General features: G+C 38.3%; 1 protein-coding gene across 2 annotated transcripts; it reads left to right on the forward strand.

Moving 5' to 3' along the window:
- The first annotated feature begins 431 nt into the window (after positions 1-431).
- Positions 432-17,846, forward strand: LOC117415270 (BAG family molecular chaperone regulator 3-like). 2 transcript variants are annotated; one of them, XM_059026585.1, is made up of 4 exons: positions 432-976; positions 12,657-13,013; positions 14,798-15,163; positions 16,521-17,846. In XM_059026585.1, exons 1-4 carry the CDS (start codon positions 785-787, stop codon positions 17,139-17,141), a joined length of 1,536 nt encoding a protein of 511 aa, XP_058882568.1. In that variant the 5' UTR covers positions 432-784; the 3' UTR covers positions 17,142-17,846. The 2 variants fall into 2 exon arrangements, with proteins under 2 accessions (XP_058882568.1, XP_033881280.1); XM_034025389.3 differs by having other exon boundaries at positions 434-976; positions 14,789-15,163.
- Positions 17,847-19,548: the final 1,702 nt, after the last annotated feature.

Raw genomic sequence — 19,548 nt, forward strand, 5'->3', positions numbered from 1 at the left:
AAACTGAACTGGTGGGCTTAAGGCCCCTGTATTTATACTACTATTTATATTACTGGAAAGTTCTAGAAAGTTCTAGAAGTTACTCCAAGTTTACTCAGCACTGAATCTATCTGGAATGTTCTGGAAAATAGGTAAATTTCAAAATATCACTGTCCTGGTCACAAAAGCAAAGTTTGTGGGGAATAATAGCCATTTTATATACTTTTGAGGCATAAGCAATTAAGAAATAACACTTACTACCCAGGAACAAAAAAAAAAAAAAAAATTGTTACACGGTGTAATCATGTTCTTCACGAGAAACAATGTAAATCAGCTGTTTGGTGTTGCCTAGGAACAGCGCTTGATCCGCTGGAAGGAAATATTTCAAATGAATACGCCTGACCAGCGCAGAGAGCTGACGACTGAGGTGTAGCAGTATCTGAGTGTGCAGAATCGGTCTGGGCTTGGATGGAGGTTATACGCGTGGGCTCCACAGAACGGACATAAAGCGTTTATAACAGGCCTTCAAAGCAGATCAGTGTGTGCACACTCGCACAGCGTACTGTACAGTGTAGGGGCGATGCAAGCAGCTGGTTGATTACTCAAGGAGGAGCTGTTCGCCTGGGCAGTGGCTCACATTCTCGCTTGATACGGCCAGAACTTTCCAGGGCAGTCGGGTGTATTGTCACAACTTTTTTTTTGTCTTAGTATTATTAGTCAATCTAATTCCAGACATTTCCAACCCCCCTCCCGCCTTGAACACGTCAGCCAATACATTTTATATAGGAGGCAGACTCCGGGGTAGATGGCACAGTTCTCGCAACCTACAATCCTTCATAACATGAAGACACAGTCTCCAATGGTGCAGATGACTACAAACGACCCTCTCCCCCCAGGCTGGGAAATTAAAATTGACCCTCAAACTCGATGGCCTTTTTTCGTGGATCACAACAACAGGACAACAACCTGGAACGATCCCAGGCATGATCTAAAAGAGGTAAGACTACGAGATTAACGACGTTTATTAATACTGTAATTAACGCAGGTAGTATTCCTATGGGAGATTGTGTTGTAAGTTTGTGATTTATTCAGTTGGTGATATACCAGTGTCATTTCAGCGCACGTGATACATTACACCTTCAGGGGAAAGCCATATAATAGCCGTTATTTTAACAAATGCGAAGTTGACATTTTAAGAAGTCATGTTTTCTTGTGTATATATTGCGCTGCTGCATGTAGCCTATATGCTTGAATAGCGGCCGGGGAAGACCCACACACTCGTTTTAATTACAGTTCGCCTTGTATGCAACTAGGTTAAAAACATATTTATGCGAGATACAGGTTGTATCAGTAAATTGATATTACATGTCTCTCGGGGTGGTATACAGTAGTTAAAATATGTCCTTGTCACGCTCCAGTCGTGGCTGTGCTTTGGTACTACAGCATGACGCACTGCAGTCCTGTCTTATGAAGCAATGCCATTCACTATTTTGAGCCCACAGAGTCAGATAATGTTTATTTAAAGCTGTTTTAAAGCCCGTGATCTTGTTTAACGTTATCCTTAAAAGGGATCATGTACGTACGAACATGTGCAACAGCTACTACTTCTCGTCTCGTTTTGTTCTTAGTAGACATTTCTAGGAACAGTACTCCTGGCAAAGATTCTTTTCACGATTGTTTCAAAACTCGTTGTGAAAGAATGCCATAGCCCTGGCAGTGTATTTTACCTGTAACTAAAATAAATAAATACATAAATAGGCTAAATAATGACCACTGCGAAAACAGATGAAAAAATATTAACATTTTCCCGGTTGAAAGATTCTGGACTTGCTGACTGTACAGAGCAATAGCCTGTTGGCTGGCATTTAGCGTTTTAACCGACAGTTGCAGGTGTCTGTAGGAAGTGTCACATGGAGAATCTGCTGGAAGTGGACAGCTGCCGGCAATTATAAATGGTGCAAGCTACACGTACATTTAGACCAAATGATACTAAAAAGGGTGATATAAATAGCTGTCTCCTGTAACAATAGTTTTAATGGCGGAGACGTCCTTATAAAAGTTAACTGCAGTATTGCATGGTAAAATCATAGAAAGGTGCAGTAAAGCATTGACGTGATGAAACGCGGTTTAAGAATTTTGAATTGATTGATACCATTAATATGTTACAACTAATGCAGCCTAATACCTTGTGCTACTACTGCCACTTAAAAAAGGAAGGAAGGAATCAGCCTGATTCAGAAATGTAATTGTATTTAACTGGGTGTTAAGACCTATCATGACAAGTGATTTTGTTTATTTATTATTGAGTACATAAAGGGATTAACCCATCCAGTTTTCTGGAAGTTGCAGCATACCAATTCCAACAATCATGGCTTACACTTATGAGCATGTCTAGTAACACGTGTTTTTGCAGGACTTTTAGTATTCTAGGTTTCTTAATTCCATCATGTATAGCCTAGGTGACAAGAAGGTACTGCACTCATCAATTTAATAGTATAGTTTTCACAAGCAAACATAAAAAAATAGATTATATTTATGAAGAATATGGAATTGCTCATTATTTAAGTGGTCTAGTAAGACCCCGCTTTAAGACTACCTCAGTAAAAAGACCACCCCATACTTACTATTTTAAGTGCATCATAGAGACCAGGACCAGAGGACCCAGTTGGAAATAGAGTGGAGACAAACTTAGGACAGAGGGTAGGATACCCTTCTTTACACTCAGTGGTGATGGGTCAAATGGCCACCTCTCATTTGTAAATCTTCTTATGTTCTTATGATATGTAATTGTGTACGCGTGTTCTCGTTTTAAAGCTCGTCCTGTTGTTTGTGGGAATGTGTTCTGATAGCTTGCTGTTCTGTGTCACTGTGTACCTCAGGTTTGTTGTTGGGCTTGCACCAACACAATCTCAAGCATCTTTCTTGTCACCAGTTTACCCTGCAATTACTACATAGTGCCGTGCTTCGTTGGCATCCTCTTTATCTGCCATTGTGAGATTTGGAATTGCAGGCCAGCCTGTTGGATTCCTGGAATCCACACACTTGTAACACAGACACTTGGGTTACCACAGCAACTGCTGAATTGTGCTGTAATCATAATAATCACTGCTTTATCAGCCACCTGGAGATGTGAGCATTTTGACAGGGCTGATATGGTTGCTGTTACAATCAAGTGTGGGGGTATTACAGTACATAGAGCCTTGTGAAACGTTTATCACATTTGTCAAGCAATCTGTTGATTGTGCTTCAATCGTTATATTACTCTAATAATTCATAGTTGTTTTATTGAGGTTTTTACTAAATAAATTATTTGTACTCTTTTAAATAAACTCTCTATTCAGTAATTCCAAAAAGTAATGCCTAGTACGTTATGCCAACTAATTGCACCAATGACATCTTGTTTTCTTTTTTGTAACAGAAAATCAGTAAAATCTTGTTTTCCCTAATTTGGTTTCACATACAAGCAATCAACCGATCACAATTAAGGCTTTGCAAACATGTCAGTGCATCTTATGTTGTGTCCAGTTGTCATCCTGTGCATAGGTGAGTTATTTTATTAATAAAAACAGACTTCTTTAAACACCTCCTGAATGAAAGCTCAGTGAATAGGGCTCTTCATGTTTCTTCTCGGGTCATTCCAGTTACTGTTGATCTCTGAAAATTATGAACAAAATGGACAATGACCCCATAGGCCCTAGTTGGAGTGCATTATAGCAATATCCAGCAGTTAGAAAGAGGAGCCTGTACATTATTTAAGTTTCTTACTCGTGTCCTTTAAATGATTTTGCACTGCTATGGAAAGGATGGCTCGCAGAAGGCCAACACCAGAACAAAACTTTGCCAATATACAGTGTCACACTTCTACAGTTTCGCATCGCAAAGCAATACAACCTAGTGAAAGCATGGTAACGCATAGGTAAGCATTGTAAAGCACATAGGGCTATGGTAACACACTGACTGTAAGGTCAATCATGTTCAATCCAGTTAATTATAACATTAGCAGTCCCCCTCAATGGAAGCCCAGCTATTTCTGTCATTTCAGACTTAAAGTATTTGTAAGAATTATGTTTTATGATTTGTGCAAGTTATATGCCTAAACATAGGATTGGCTGTTTTCAGGCTAAATGCATTGGATTTCAGTGAGGGCAGGTCTGTTTGGAGGCTTTTCAGTTTGGCCCATGAGCTGAAAATGGAGGTCGGGTGAACTATTACAAACTTCTACAGCATTTGACTTCTAGAGATCCTCAATCCCATACTAAAAAATATATATTTTAAATATATTTTTGTAAACATATTATTCATATAAAACTCATAGTCTTTGGGAATGATAAAATATATGGAAAATATATATGTATTATGTATGTAACGTTATATAAAATATATTTAACATATTACAAAATTGGCCCGTTTTCATCATATGGAAAATATATTTACAATGTATTTTCCTAAACATATTTTAAATATATTTAAAATATTATTATTCAATATATTTACTAAACATGTATTATATAATGTATTCACAATATATTACATAATGTAAAGTGCCTGGACACACACCATATTTTGCATGTGTTCCACCAAACAGATATGAAGCAAATAAATAAGAAAGGAATGGAATTCCGCAATTTCACTTAAAAATAACTACTATCTTTAAACATAACGGAATATATCAACATTTTGTAAAAATTCAGTGTATATAAAACACTCAAGTACAAAAATGAAAAGCTTTCAACATATGTTAAAAGGCTCTTTGCATTACAACAGGTGTTTGGGCTGCTTCTCTGTAGACCTGCTAACATTGTTCTTCTGAAACTATGAGACGTTACAAAAAACTGCTGCTTCCAATTAAAAAGCTATGGAATTGTTGCTGAAAATAGAACTATGAAAGTAAAAAAAAAAAACTAATAAACTGGAAATACATTTTTACAATTTCACTCTTTTTTCATATTGGTAGGCATACAGTTTAAATATAAGGTGTCTTAAAATATGAACAGCCTGTTGTGTCCTTGATTGTTATTGACCTCTCTTTTTTCTTCTTCTAAATACTAAGCTTAGCCCCATTATTTTTTATGAGGTATCTGTAACACTTCGGTATCTGCAGAAAGATTGATTAACGGCCATATTTGTTCCGTCAAGAATAAACTTATTTACCGAATTCAAATCACAGTGTCTGTGTTTTTATCTGCTGTACATGGATAAACTTATGAAGCCTTCTTGTTTTACATTTAGTGCTGCCTGACCGTCGCAGTCTCCCATTATATGCAATATATAAATATATTGTTTGAAAACACTGCATACACTTTTAAATATATTAATGTGAATATATTTATTTACAACATATTTTACAATGTATTTTGAATATAATTTAGAAAAATAAAATGTATAAATGTCAATATGTTGATTTACAAAATACATTTATAGTATATTATAAATATATTTAAGCAACATGTCATGTTTAAGAAAATATATTATAAATGCATTTCAGGTTAAAAAATATATAATTCCATATATTAAAAAATATATTTTTGGGATGGTTTAAATGAAAGCTTCATATAGGCCTTCTTTGCTGTGAAATCGCATGTAGTCTTCAGTGTCCTCTTTCCTTGGCATGTACATTCAAGCACAAATGCCAGTCTGATGCTGTTGTTGTTATTGTTGATGTGGGTGTTGTTGCTAGGTGAAATTATCACCTCATTATAAACTTGCAGTGCTCCAGTGGTGTGATGCCTGGGAAATGTAGGCAGACTGTGAGAGTTTCCATTGACGGGTTCACAGTAAAGAGTACCTGTCAGCTTTCCATTGCTTCCTTTAATCAGAGCTAGCTTTCACTGACTAATACTGACCTAGACACCAAAGGGAGTAAGAGTAGGGAGTAGCTTCAAATATAATTAACTGCTGACTGTTTGATGGTGTTTGTAATCATTCTGAGGGATTCCAGGTTCTGTTGCTCCAATATTGCTTTGAATTTTCTTTGGGCTTGTCTGGAAAATCATAAGTACTGCAGAGTAGGCGAGGCTGGCAGAGCTGAAAGAAGGCTGTTCAGTCCCGGCAATTAGGATTCTCCAAAGTGATCAGAACAACTCAAAGCTGGGTAAAGACAGATTTACAAAACAATTATGATAATATTGAAAGAACAGAACCCAGAACCACTTAGAATGATTACAAACATCATCAGTTAGTAAAAAAATAAAATAATCAATTACATTTTAATCTGTCTGTTCTTTAACAAATAATAGGAACAATTCAATTGATCTAAATAGCGGTCTGTCTAAATACAGCTGTAGTTTAGGTCTTTTAAATAAGAACCCTTTCCTTTTACAGAATTACACAGAAGAGACTCATACATACTGGTAGATGTTTGATTTTCATACCATCGGTACACAATAGGCCATTTACAGATGAGGTGTCAGTTGCTGGTAGCGTGCAACATTTCTGATATTACAGTCTGTGCTGGGAAAGAGGTCTCAATTGTCCAGCCTCCATACGGTGCCAATATGGTGTGTTATTATTTTCAGTATTTTTTTGTTTCTCTAAGTCATGTGTGAACATTAGTAACTTATTTAGTTTATATTCTTCAATATTGGAATTAACAATGTTGTTTCTGTGGATTTTTTAATCTAACTGAATCCAGCTGTGATATATGCTGTAAACATGGATACTGAAACTGGCAAATCCTTCTTTGGTGTAGCTAACTGTCCACAACCCAAACTAATCTTAGTTTGTTAATTATGTATATGCAGTCTAAGTAAAGCTCCGGTCTTAAGAACATAAGAAGAACATAAGAAAGTTTACAAACGAGAGGAGGCCATTCAGCCCATCTTGCTCGTTTGGTTGTTAGTAGCTTATTGATCCCAGAATCTCATCAAGCAGCTTCTTGAAGGATCCCAGGGTGTCAGCTTCAACAACATTACTGGGGAGTTGGTTCCAGACCCTCACAATTCTCTGTGTAAAAAAGTGCCTCCTATTTTCTGTTGTGAATGCCCCTTTATCTAATCTCCATTTATGACCCCTGGTCCTTTTTTCTTTTTTCAAGTCAAAGAAGTCCCCCGGGTTGACATTGTCTATACCTTTTAGGATTTTGAATGTTTGAATCAGATCGCCGCGTAGTCTTCTTTGTTCAAGACTGAATAGATTCAATTCTTTTAGCCTGTCTGCATACGACATGCCTTTTAAACCTGGGATAATTCTGGTTGCTCTTCTTTGCACTCTTTCTAGAGCAGCAATATCCTTTTTGTAACGAGGTGACAAGAACTGAACACAATATTCTAGATGAGGTCTTACTAATGCATTGTAAAGTTTTAACATTACTTCCCTTGATTTATATTCAACACTTCTCACAATATATCCGAGCATCTTGTTGGCCTTTTTTATAGCTTCCCCACATTGTCTAGATGAAGACATTTCTGAGTCAACATAAACTCCTAGGTTTTTTTCATAGTTCCCTTCTTCAATTTCACTATCTCCCATATGATATTTATAATGAACATTTTTATTGCCCGCATGCAATACTTTACACTTTTCTCTATTAAATTTCATTTGCCATGTGTCTGCCCAATTTTGAATGCGGTCTAGATCATTTTGAATGACCTTTGCTGCTTCAACAGTGTCTGCCACTCCTCCTATTTTTGTGTCGTCTGCAAATTTAACGAGTTTGCTTACTATATCAGAGTCTAAATCATTAATGTAGATTAGGAATAGCAGAGGACCTAATACTGATCCCTGTGGTACACCACTGGTTACCTCACTCCACTGAATGTGGCATTGGTTTATATTTTACCATGCTGTCATAAGTAGAGCAGAATAACTACATAGTTAAAACAATGCACTGGGTTATTTCAATTTAACAAACTTGAATTTGTTCCAGCTGAGCCACCCCCTATTCCCAGAGTTTAAACATTCGATCAGTTTGCTTTGAGCAGTGTTGTTGGCGCCGGTTAGCCAAGCGAGAATGTGCTTGTCAGATTCTCAGAAGGGTTTCTGTCTCTGCTGTTTGCAGAGTGGTTTATTTGTGCAGTTTAAGAAAACAGTTTGTTTACATGCTGTTGAGCATTTAGTTCATCACATAATTGTTATTTTTAGTGCCTTAAAGTGCTTGAAGCTAGCAAAATAATTCAATTTGCTACACTCGTCTCAAATGTGCAGTTTTAAAAGAAATGTATGGGATAGCAAATATGTGTTTTAATTTCATTGATATATCTGCTACTACACTAGGTTAAAGAAAGTTATCAGTTTCTGTACCTTACTTACAGGAAATCTGTTACACTTGCATATCCTAGGCGAGGTGCTGAGTTGAGCAGTGACTTCAGGATCAAAGAATGTTACTGGCTGAAGGCATGTCAGTCAATAGGAGAGGCAGCTGGTTGGTCAGCACATCATAGAAGTTAAAAGCACCCCTGTCGTCACTATAGAGCTCTCAAACATGTCTTCTCCTGATGTTCAGTTGCAGTTCCTCAAGGCTGATTGTGTTGAAGTGAGGTGAGGACTGATAACAGCATTACTCTTTATACTGATGCCTGTGGAGTACTGATGTGCTTTCCCACAATCAGCCTTGAAGTGCCTTTTCACAAGCAATGTTTTCAGTATTAGTAGGCGTGGGAAATGATGATCTAAGAAAAAAACTGTATATCAGCAATACAAAGACAGGATACAAAACTTTCAACAGTATATAGGTAGCAAATTAAATATTGGGAAAATGTTGATAATATAAATTACCCATTGTGGTAAATTTATAAAGAGCACCGTTCGTTTTCCCCTAAAGTGTTCATTAAGCAGGTTTCAATGTTAGCTGCAAAAATATAGTTTTATTTTTCCCTTTCCCTTACTATCGGATGGTGTTTGCAATCAGTGTGAGTGATTCTGGGTTCTGTTGCTCCCATATTGTTCCCTGGGAGTGAGCTGCTTTAAGCTTGTCTGGAGAATCCTTAAGTGATAGATCTGAACAGCCTTTTTAATTCCATTCCATTCATGTGATAAGGTGACCTTTCATCGCTGCCAGCCTCACCTACATGTCTACTTTTTTTAGAGACAAAGCTGACAGAAGGGTCACATTGTTCCTCTCCTTTCATGAGCATGGCTCACATAATTAACAACAACAAATGTCAATTTTACTTCAATGTTGACCTTAATGAACAACCCTCAGGTGGCCAAATGGCGTGTCACACCCTGTCTCCATCACAGACATCATCCTCCACGTTCCCTCCACGTTTTCACAGTGCTCCGGCAATGCTGTGCAGATTATGAATCACCTTGTATATGTGTATATACTGTATGTATATTTATATACAGAGAGACAGAGACCTATTTTCATGAAATGGAGACGCATGGTAATTAAACACCGGCATCTGTTATTTTTGAACATGTTGGATTTGTTTGTGTAGGAGGACTGCCTCTAGATGTTTCATTTAGACAGCAATGAAGTGTATCAGCATGGTTCCAGGTCACTGTCATCCACTGACCTATGCCAGGTTCAGAAGCAGATGTAAATACAGTCACCATTTAAATTCACAACCACTCTTCAGTACCATGATTAGTCATAATCCCCTGCATAGATACAGATTCATCTTATTTTACCAACCCAGCCATTTTATTGGCATATTCGCTCAATCTGTGCAACTCACTTGCATTAGGATTCTGGATGCTGGTACCCTGAGATAACAGAACAAAGCACAGTTTACACAAGCGTCACAAAGAATGCATTTCACAACACAGCACTGCCTGCCGCTGGAGGACTGATTCCAGTTAGGCTAAAAATGGCAGCAGCAAATACCTGACATTTTATTAAAACCAGAGGACAATTTATTTATTATTATTTGTTTGTTTAGCAGACGCCTTTATCCAAGGCGACTTACAGAGACAAGGGTGTGTGAACTATGCATCAGCTGCAGAGTCACTTACAATTAAGTCTCACCCGAAAGATGGAGCACAAGGAGGTGAAGTGACTTGCTCAGGGTCACACAATGAGTCAGTGGCTGAGCTGGGATTTGAACCGATGACCTCCTGGTTACAAGCCCGTTTCTTTAACCACTGGACTACACAGCCTCCTATTTACCAGAGTCTTTATGCTAAAATGCAGTTAACACCATTTTCTGAGAAAGAGAAATGTAACACTTAATGTTAGCACTTGCAGTAGGCACACACTTGGTTCCTTAAATGAATCTTCCAATTTGTTTGTTCGTTGTTTAAGATTAACAGTTTGATTAATTTGAAAGACCCACAGGTCTAGGCGTTGTATCATACAGTAGGTAAAAGACCAAATGTCATTTTGGTATACCTTCTCAGCCCTTTTTAAGTATATCTAAGGTATTAATTAAGAAATAAATGTTCTACATTATTTCATATGTGCAGAAAGCAGGTTTTGTTGGCAGTGCAGTTGTTATACATTGTCCAAATGTAGTCTTAACTTTGACTCCCCCTTTGAAACTTGTTTGTGAGTGTCACCTTAGCATACTTTCAGCAGTAAGAGATTATGCATATTCAAGCACTGTGTATTTTATTATACTAATAACATTTTACAAAAAAAAAAAGTTAAACCCCTTCTTCAATACGCAAAAATCATTTTTTTTAAATGTATGGGGTGTTACCTAACTTGAATGGTCAAGGAGCATGTTTTAATGAACATTTGGAAGTTTCCTTTTTTTAATATTGCATTAATTGGCATTTGTGTATTGGAATATTAATATCCATTCACACAGTAGGTTGATATTGTACAACTTAATTATACACTTACCATTGTGGTTACCGTAGAAACAAATGGGTTTCACAGGCCCTTAAATAGAATACTGTAATAGAATCCAGAGGAGGTTTAAAAAATATAGGTCAAAACAAAAGAACAACATTGTTTAACAGTATAGTATTTTAGGTATTCATTAAATTTATAGGCTGTCATATTGTATTTGTGTTCTTTAATATTTTGGTAGCCCCAAGCAACTAAAGAGAGCAGTCCTTGCTGTCAGTTCCTTCACAGCTTCTCTTCTTACTGTAATGTGAGAGCATTGTATTTTACTGTTTTGCTTATCTGAGACCAGCTTACACAGTATACTGTGCCCTGGCTTGGTAAGGCACTATGGGCCTCAATTTCAAAGCGTTTCCTCCATTCTTTAATTAACTCCTATTTTGGAAAGGAGTAAAAATCATGTTGATGTTACAAAATGAAAAACAAAAACACCTTCAGTCTGTAAGTGAACTTTAAATATATAAATTAGTTGTTTGGTTCTAGTTTTGTTAAATCAAGCAGGTGTTTTTACCTGTTTAAAAAAAATAGCGTTTAATTAAAGACTGGAGTAAATGCCTTGAAAATATGGCTCTATATAAATTACTGTTGTTGTGAGATTCAGTAAGCTTTCTCACAACAAAAAAACTATAAAATGATACCTAACAATTTACATTGGCTATCTGCAGCTAAAACAAGAAAGATATTGTATATATATATATATATATATATATATATATATATATATATATACACACACAAATATATTCATTTCCTGCTTACATATTTAAAAAAGATTAAAAGGATGGTGTTTCTGTTGCAAATGTCTCTGTGGGTGTTATCTGTAAATGCTATTAATAGTACAAAATATTTGGGAAAAGACCATTGCCAGAGCTTAATATGCCAGTTATAGCCTCCTACTGCTGCATTTCTGTATTTCCAAAGTGTTTTTACTGCAGTATGAAATGCACTAAATTACACATTTTTGGAAAAGGGGGGAAAAAAAGTTAATGCTACTGCAGCAGGGGGTGAGATCTGTGCTGCCGAGTGCAGGATCTTTTCTTTGTAGTTTTTGATTACTGTGTTTTATTTTCTCTTTCTGATTTCACCATTTGTTATTATTGTTTTGAGGTTAGCTGTGGCTGCGTCAGCGGGTCTGTTCACCTGTGGGTATTTCTGTGGTCCTGTCTGCCATCGCTGGTATTCAGGCCATGGACAACACGCCCTCTGGGGGCTAAACTAATGCACTGGCAAAAGAAAAACAAAAGTCATAAATAAAACTGGGCACCTGTGCGGTGTTGTCAAATACACTCTTCTGTCTCCCGTGTCAGTGAATATCCACACCCTTCCACAGCTACAAAAAAAAATACTTGATATTGCTTAAATAATTGGAATAATAAGTGGTTTTATAAATTGCAGAATGTATTGCTTGGGTCCCTAAAGCTAAAAACGACCCATGGGGTGTAAACAATCTGTACTGTCAAAGAAGACTTCTATTTTTGTGTAAAAGAGACATGATTGTGATTTCAAAATAATGATGTCACTTTTTTCTCTCTCACCCCCTTCCCCGTTTTCCTGGTCAGCTTTTTGAATGTTGCCTTTTCAAATAAATCCATTCCACTGCTGCCGACCACAATACAGGAAGAGAGAAGAACTCTGTCAGAAACATGGTTTTCAGTGATAATACAGTTATCAGTGGAATAAATAATTGAGACCCCAAAATTAATTATTCATTTTCCAAAATAAAACCCTACTTGAATTGCCATAGTGGACATCTAAAGTGTGTATGTATTTATAGATTTTTCTGCTCAAACAGTGTTTTGAAGATAAGAGTGCACCGGGAGAAACTGGGACAAAATATGAGTAGCTGTTTAAATGATGTCGGGCGGGTTACAGCAACATATTGTTTTTGTGATCTTATGGATAGACACTTAGGATCAGATAACCTTGAACTTCCACCTTCTTTCAGGAAAGGCAACTGTCATCCAATGGACCCTCCTTGTCACCGCAGTCCTCCCAGGACAGCCACCAGCACTACATCAGGGAAATGCAGTACCCCAGCCTGCGCCAGGGCTACATCCCCATCCCCATCGCCCACGAGGGCCTGGAGCACCGGCCCCTGCAGCAGCAACCTTACTACTCGTACGCACAGCCCAGCATGCACAGGGTTAAAACAGAGGTCCGGGCTCCTTCCCCCACGCAGGCACACATAGGACGGCCCACATCTCCCGTCAGGCCCCCTTCTGAGGCGTCTCCCTCTGATCCTCTCTGTGGACAGGCAGGGACAGCTGCCGGCTGCCAGGGCCCGCTCTCACAAGGACCTGAGGTAATTCTCCTGTGCCTATCACATGAGCCTGCTTTGCATTAGAGCCTTACTGCTACATTCTAGATCCCTGTGTTTTTAGAGCGCAGGGAAATCTTTGGAGGGCGTTTTTGCATTATTTTGGTTGGCCCCATACATTTCACATATTTTTGTTACCTCATAAAGTCATATTGAAAGCTTTTTCTTGTAAAACTAAAACACTTTCAATGTTTTGCTGTTTTGCGGAGCTAAAGCAGAGCTTTCACATGGCATTCATAACCTCCACTGCTGCAGAGTGGCTGAGTTAGAGGGAGGAAGCTTGTGTATGTTTACAGCCTTAACTATCTTGGGTAATGTAAACAAATTGGGAAGCCAACAATGTACACAGACTGCTAAAGAATGCAGTAAACATTCACCCAGGAATCAGATTTTAGTGTAACATTAAACAGGATTGGGGATTGTTTCTCAAAGCCTTTCATAGCGGACCTCTTATGCCATTTGCCTCTGGGGGACTGGGCTACATATATATATATATACACACACACACACACACACACATAGGTTGATGCAGTTAGGGTTTATAAAATATAATGAACTGGCAAAAAGCTTTAAAACTACCATGGGATTTAAACTAAGTGGGCAGTCAACAAAGTCTGATTTCTGATGAAGCAGAGTGTGCACAGAAAGGTGAGAAGCCCAGGAATCCAAGCTTACCATGACAACATATCTGACTAGAAACATTCCGACAGCTCTCATATACCATGTTAGTGTAGGTAAATAATGCCGTTTGTGTGGGAGAGCTGCTTATTGATTCACATGCGCTAGGATAGCTAACCCAATAATGCCGTTAAATCAAACCTATTATGCATTCATATAATTTCATATGTCTCATATTGCACGATCCAGGATATAACAGATGCACACATCATGATAAAGGAGTATTTGAGTTTTGAAATGGTATTTTTGGCAAATTTTGTTCATTAGTAGCTTTGAAAACATGTCAAAATAAACGTTTACCATAATGTGCTTGTCTTATATAGAATAATGTGAGACCTACACAATGATGGTAAAACACGTGAAGTAAGATTTGCTGGGAATACTCTGTTAACACTATGCAGTTTCACACAACTGCATGTAATGTTAAAATGTTTCACTATAGTAAACAATGTCATATAGTCATGGACTAATGGTATTGTCTTTTTTTATAGTGGTAATCCATTGCAGTGCCATATTCAAACTTAATATTAAAAGTAAATATGAACAGTTGAGAGTGGCTTTGTGATTTATAATACACATTACATAAATAAATACTCAACAGGGAACTCTAAAGAATTTTTTTACTCTGATTGAAAATAAAAGACACTGTGGAATATTTGTTCCAAATCCATTGCTGGTAATGCTGGAGTGTGCTTATGAAATACACTGCATTATAGCACTGATAATGTTGAACAGAGACCCCCACACAGTGATACACTCTCCAGAGCATGGCAGTGTAATGAATGATTCTTTTTTTATAATATAATACACCCCCAGTGACTTCTGTATTGACATAAAAAGTCAAAACTAATTTATTAATGTGCATGAATTAAATTGGTTACTGATGGGAACAATTTTAGGAAAACAATGTAACGAAAGTCCAAAATGTGAATAACTACCCTACTGTGTAAGGGGATGTGAAGTAGGTTTGGATAATGGAGTTGTGCCTGCACTTTGAAAGCCCTATGAGACACTTTAAAAACTTAGAAGAAATTGCTTCAGTCTGAGCAGATTTTCAATGAAACTCTCTGTCTTCCTTGCAGCCCCACGAGCACCACCATCACCATCACCCCCACCCCCAAGACTGCTCCCATGCAGCTCCTGCTCACCAGCCTGGGAGGCCCTGCAGCGGAGGCCCCCAGCTCCTGCCAGGCTACATTTCCATCCCGGTGATCCACGAAGTAGCAGGAGGGCGGCCCCAGCCTCATCACTCACAGCAGCAACCCCAGGCCCCCCAGCAGCCCCAACACCCTGAGTACCAGCCCATATACCACAGAGTGCAGCCAGAGGACTGGGCTTACCTGCCTGGCCGCTCACAGAGTCCCAGAGACCGGCCAAGCCGCGAAGCATCACCCATTCGCATTCCTCAGCAGATGAGGGCCCAGTCCCCAGTCCGGGTGCACACCATGGGGCCACAGGTAGGGACTAGCGTCCTATGTAGGGCTCCTGGCTGTTTTTTATGTGTGTTCTGTGTCTGTTGACACAGTACTAGCGTCAATATAACCCATACAAAGACGATCACAATCTTAGAACTCTTTTATATACTGCTTTGTAATTACAGTGGCTCTCAAAAGTATTCACCCCCCTTGGACTTTTCCACATTTTATTGTGTTACAACATGGAATCAAAATGGATTTAATTAGGAGTTTTTGCCACTGATCAACACAAAAAAAGTCCATAATGTCAAAGTGAAAAATAAAATCTACAAATTGTTCTAAATTAATTACAAATACAAAACAGAAAATAATTGATTGCATAAGTATTCACCCCCTTGAGTCAATATTTGGTAGAGGCACCTTTGGCAGCAATTACAGCCATGAGTCTATTTGGATAAGTCTCTACCAGCTTTGCACATCTGGACACTGCAATTTTTGCCCATTCTTCTTTGCAAAATTGCTCAAGCTCCGTCAAGTTGGATGGGGACCTTTGGTGAACAGCAATTTTCAACTCTTTCCACATATTCTCAATTGGATTGAGTTCCAGGCTTTGACTGTGCCAATCCAGCACTTGACTTTTTTGTTTTTAAGCCACTCTAGTGTGGCTTTGGCTGGATGTTTGGGGTCATTGTCCTGCTGGAAGATGAATCTTCTCCCAAGTCCCAGGTCTCTTGCAGACTTCAGTAGGTTTTGCAATCAATTATTTTCTGTTTCATATTTGTAATTGTAATTTAGAACAATTTGTAGATTTTATTTTTCACTTTGATACTTTTTTTGTGTTGATCAGTGGCAAAAACTCCTAATTAAATCCATTTTGATTCCATGTTGTAACACAATAAAATGTGGAAAAGTCCAAGGGGGTTGAATACTTTTGAGAGTCGCTGTATATGCAAGTTAAACAATTCAGCTATATTATTTTCTATACTTAACCCACCTTTATTTAGTCCTTTGTTATTTTCATTGAGAAAAAGGAGAAAGTTGATGAAGAGAATGCGAGATAGGGGGCTGATTATGATTTCACCATTTAAATATAGAGTTATAGGACTACTAGTGTCTATGTATGCTAGTCCCTCCTCTCCCATTAAAACCTGCTTGTCACTGGGTCACTCTGTTTGTCAAATAGACATTCTGCAGCCACTAGTTGCTAATAGTGGTGAAATTAAAATGTGTATGTTTAAAGAATAATGGCATTCCGGTGGTATGATTTGAGGTAATAATGGAGATCCCGAGTCAACAATTAAACACTGGATTAATTATTATCGAAAATATTTCTGCCCAGACAAGGCAGGAGTTTCCATGGAGGACTCCCATTCCTTATACTGTTATCTTGTGTCTTCAGGTTCAACACCAGATCCCTCGTCAAGAGTCACCTCCCAGAATGCACCAGGAGGAACGGGGCAGCCCGTGCGGGGCGGATATCCCCCAGGCTTACATCCCGGTTCAGCCACTCTACAAGGAGTGCGACCTCAGACAGCCACTCCCCATGCCTGAGAAGACAGAGGCCAAGATCTTTGGGACAACAAAGAGCATCCCACAGGATACGATGGCCGCCCCGGAAGAGGTTCCTCCTCTGAAGCCAGAAGAACCAGAAGAATCGTCACCAAACCACCCAGGCCTGGCTAAGGTTCAGCAGATCGTTGACAGGGTTCAGAAACTGGAGGAAGAAGTCAAGAACTTTGAAGGGAAGAAAAATGACAAACGCTACATGATGCTGGAAGAGTTCTTGACTAAAGAGTTGCTGGCCCTGGACTCCGTGGATCCCGAGGGGAGGATCGACGTCCGTCAGGCCCGGAGGGATGGGGTCAGGAAGGTCCAGAACATTCTGGAAGGACTTGAACTGATTGCTGAACAACAGAAGCATAGCGAGCAATCCAATGTAGAAGCAAACCAACCAGGAGGAAAAGGAGACGCCACCATGATCGGCCAAGTGGAGTCAACCACAGAGAAGGAGATTTATTAACAGGAACCAGCGCCCCGTATGTTAAGGAAGAATCAAACCTAAATAAACCTGCTGCTCCTGCATAACTTTGTAAACACATTTTTAAGATGCATGCCTAAAGGAGTTTAACAACTATTGTTTTCTACCATCTTGTAGATGTATGGAAAAAGGGAAGAGTTCAATATATTGTATATTATAACAATAGCTAACAATATAGGGAGATAATTAACAATGCCCCTTAAAGAGTAGTATCCACTGATATGCAGTACAAATGCATGCTTGAGTAAGGAAGATATGAGAAAGAGGGGAAAAGCTACTGTTACATGATAAATCATAACAATATATATATAAAGGAATCTGTGGGGTCTGGTTTTGCTAGCGTGAAGCAGGGCATTATAGTTAGCTGAACTCTCTCCACCGGTTCAAACTGTGCTTCTGTATCCAAACTGTAAGACTTCCTCCATCACGCTCTCCAGCTTGTGTAAAAGCTCCACGGGTTTGTTTATAGTTTCAGATGACAATCATGAAAGACTTGTGCACCACTGCCTTGTGATCTGCACTGCGTCGTCAAAAGAAAACCACGGCGGAGCTCTTTCCACTGTTGGGCTCTTTAAAGTATAGTCTGTATGTTTGTGTGTTGTTGAACTATTTAAGTGTGAAGTCGTTTTTTTTTTTGTTTGTTTACTTGTTCGTTCAAATAAAAATTAAAAATAAATGATATTGATAACTGTATGACCTTTTGGATTTTTTTGGGACAAAAGTTTACAAACACATTGCATATGAAGCACATACTTTGTGTCAATTGACTCTTCTCATTGATGTACTCTGCAGTATTCTGTAACATAAAAGCTGCATCTCCCTACTGCAAGTCAGTTTCAATCACCATAGGCAATAACACAGATTAAAAACTCTTTGGTTTTCTTGTCATATACACACACACTCTCTTCTATTTATACTCTGCAATATGAATAGCACCTTTTGTTAGAACTAACAAAATAATTCCATTAACTCTTACTTAATAAGATTTACCATCAATTCTTAGATCGCACATTTTACTATATGGCAGATGCACATATATTGTGGAAAATGTGTATTATAAAAGTAGTAAATTGGTCCGAATACAAAAGAAATATGTCATGTGTGAAAATATGGAAAATCAGAATGAGCATGGTTAAAAAAAGGGTCCTACTAAATTTAGAGGCAGACTTTGAATTACAACGTATAGCCTACCAAACAAACATGAAGACTGAGTGTGTAAAATACAATAACCAATATTTATAACATTTTATATAAATTTGTGGACCCTTACTTGAATAATACGTTTAATATGGAGTAATGTGATATCTAACCATTGACAATACTTGAATTTAAGACGATATAATGTTTATATATTAATAATTAGAGGCTAAATATGTAAAAACTGGAAAAGCAACAGCACTTGCACCTCCTCTATTGGAGAAACCATGGCGACGGCAGAGAGGGCTTTGTCGGTACAAAGGGGAAGCAGCTATCTCAGTACGCTGCCTTGCGCTGACATGTACAGATGGCCGGAGCTTGTACTGTTTACCTTTTTGGTTTGTTGTTTGTATCTGTTTCGCTGCAGAGGAGGAGTGAGCCGCGGACCGGCAGACAAGAGCACGTCCCTGCACAGCACAGCACCGCACCGCACCGCACCGCACCGCACTCACTGGCACTATGTTTCCCAGGACTCGAGCGCGCACACTGCCGCTCAATGCTTGAACATAAATTTTCTTGCTTATGAGGTTGATATTCCCAACCTTGCACAGGCAACGGAGCTAGTAGATGCTGAAAAGCTTACCGATTTTACACCATATTATACATTTAACTTCAAAAGTACAACATATATTCCTCTGAAGTATGATTTTGGTGACATAATTAAACTTCATGGGTTTTGTAATAACCCTTTTCATTCCTAATGATTTTGCAATGAAACAACAAAGGTACACTTGATGAGAGAGTTTTCTCCAGACTGAAAGTTGCAGGTACTTAAGAAGGAAATAATTAATTGTTCTTGGGCCCAATTTGTGAAATTTAAGTTGTTAAGTTTAAAGTATAACATACAGAATATGTGGAATGCTGCATATAACATACAATAAGTGGCTCTGTTTATTAAGGCAATTTTTATTTCTTAACTTGAAAAATGCACATGTAGTTATAGAGAGGTTGAAGTGAGCAATTTAATCAACCCTTTAAGTCTTCTTAGTATGTTCATCAAAGACATGTGCTTGCAATATATGTTGGATACTCCCATTCTGGTATTGTTCAAATATGACCTCAAGGGATGATGCTAGAGATTGCAGTTTGTATCTGTTACAGATCTTATTAGCCTATTCATATATGAGTACTGTGAGCTAATTAAGTGAAACAGATTTACATGCTCTGCATGTGATAGCCATGGCAGTAAACT

The sequence above is a fragment of the Acipenser ruthenus genome, chromosome 7, assembly GCF_902713425.1.
Source record: "Acipenser ruthenus chromosome 7, fAciRut3.2 maternal haplotype, whole genome shotgun sequence".
Classification (NCBI taxonomy): Eukaryota; Metazoa; Chordata; class Actinopteri; order Acipenseriformes; family Acipenseridae; genus Acipenser; species Acipenser ruthenus.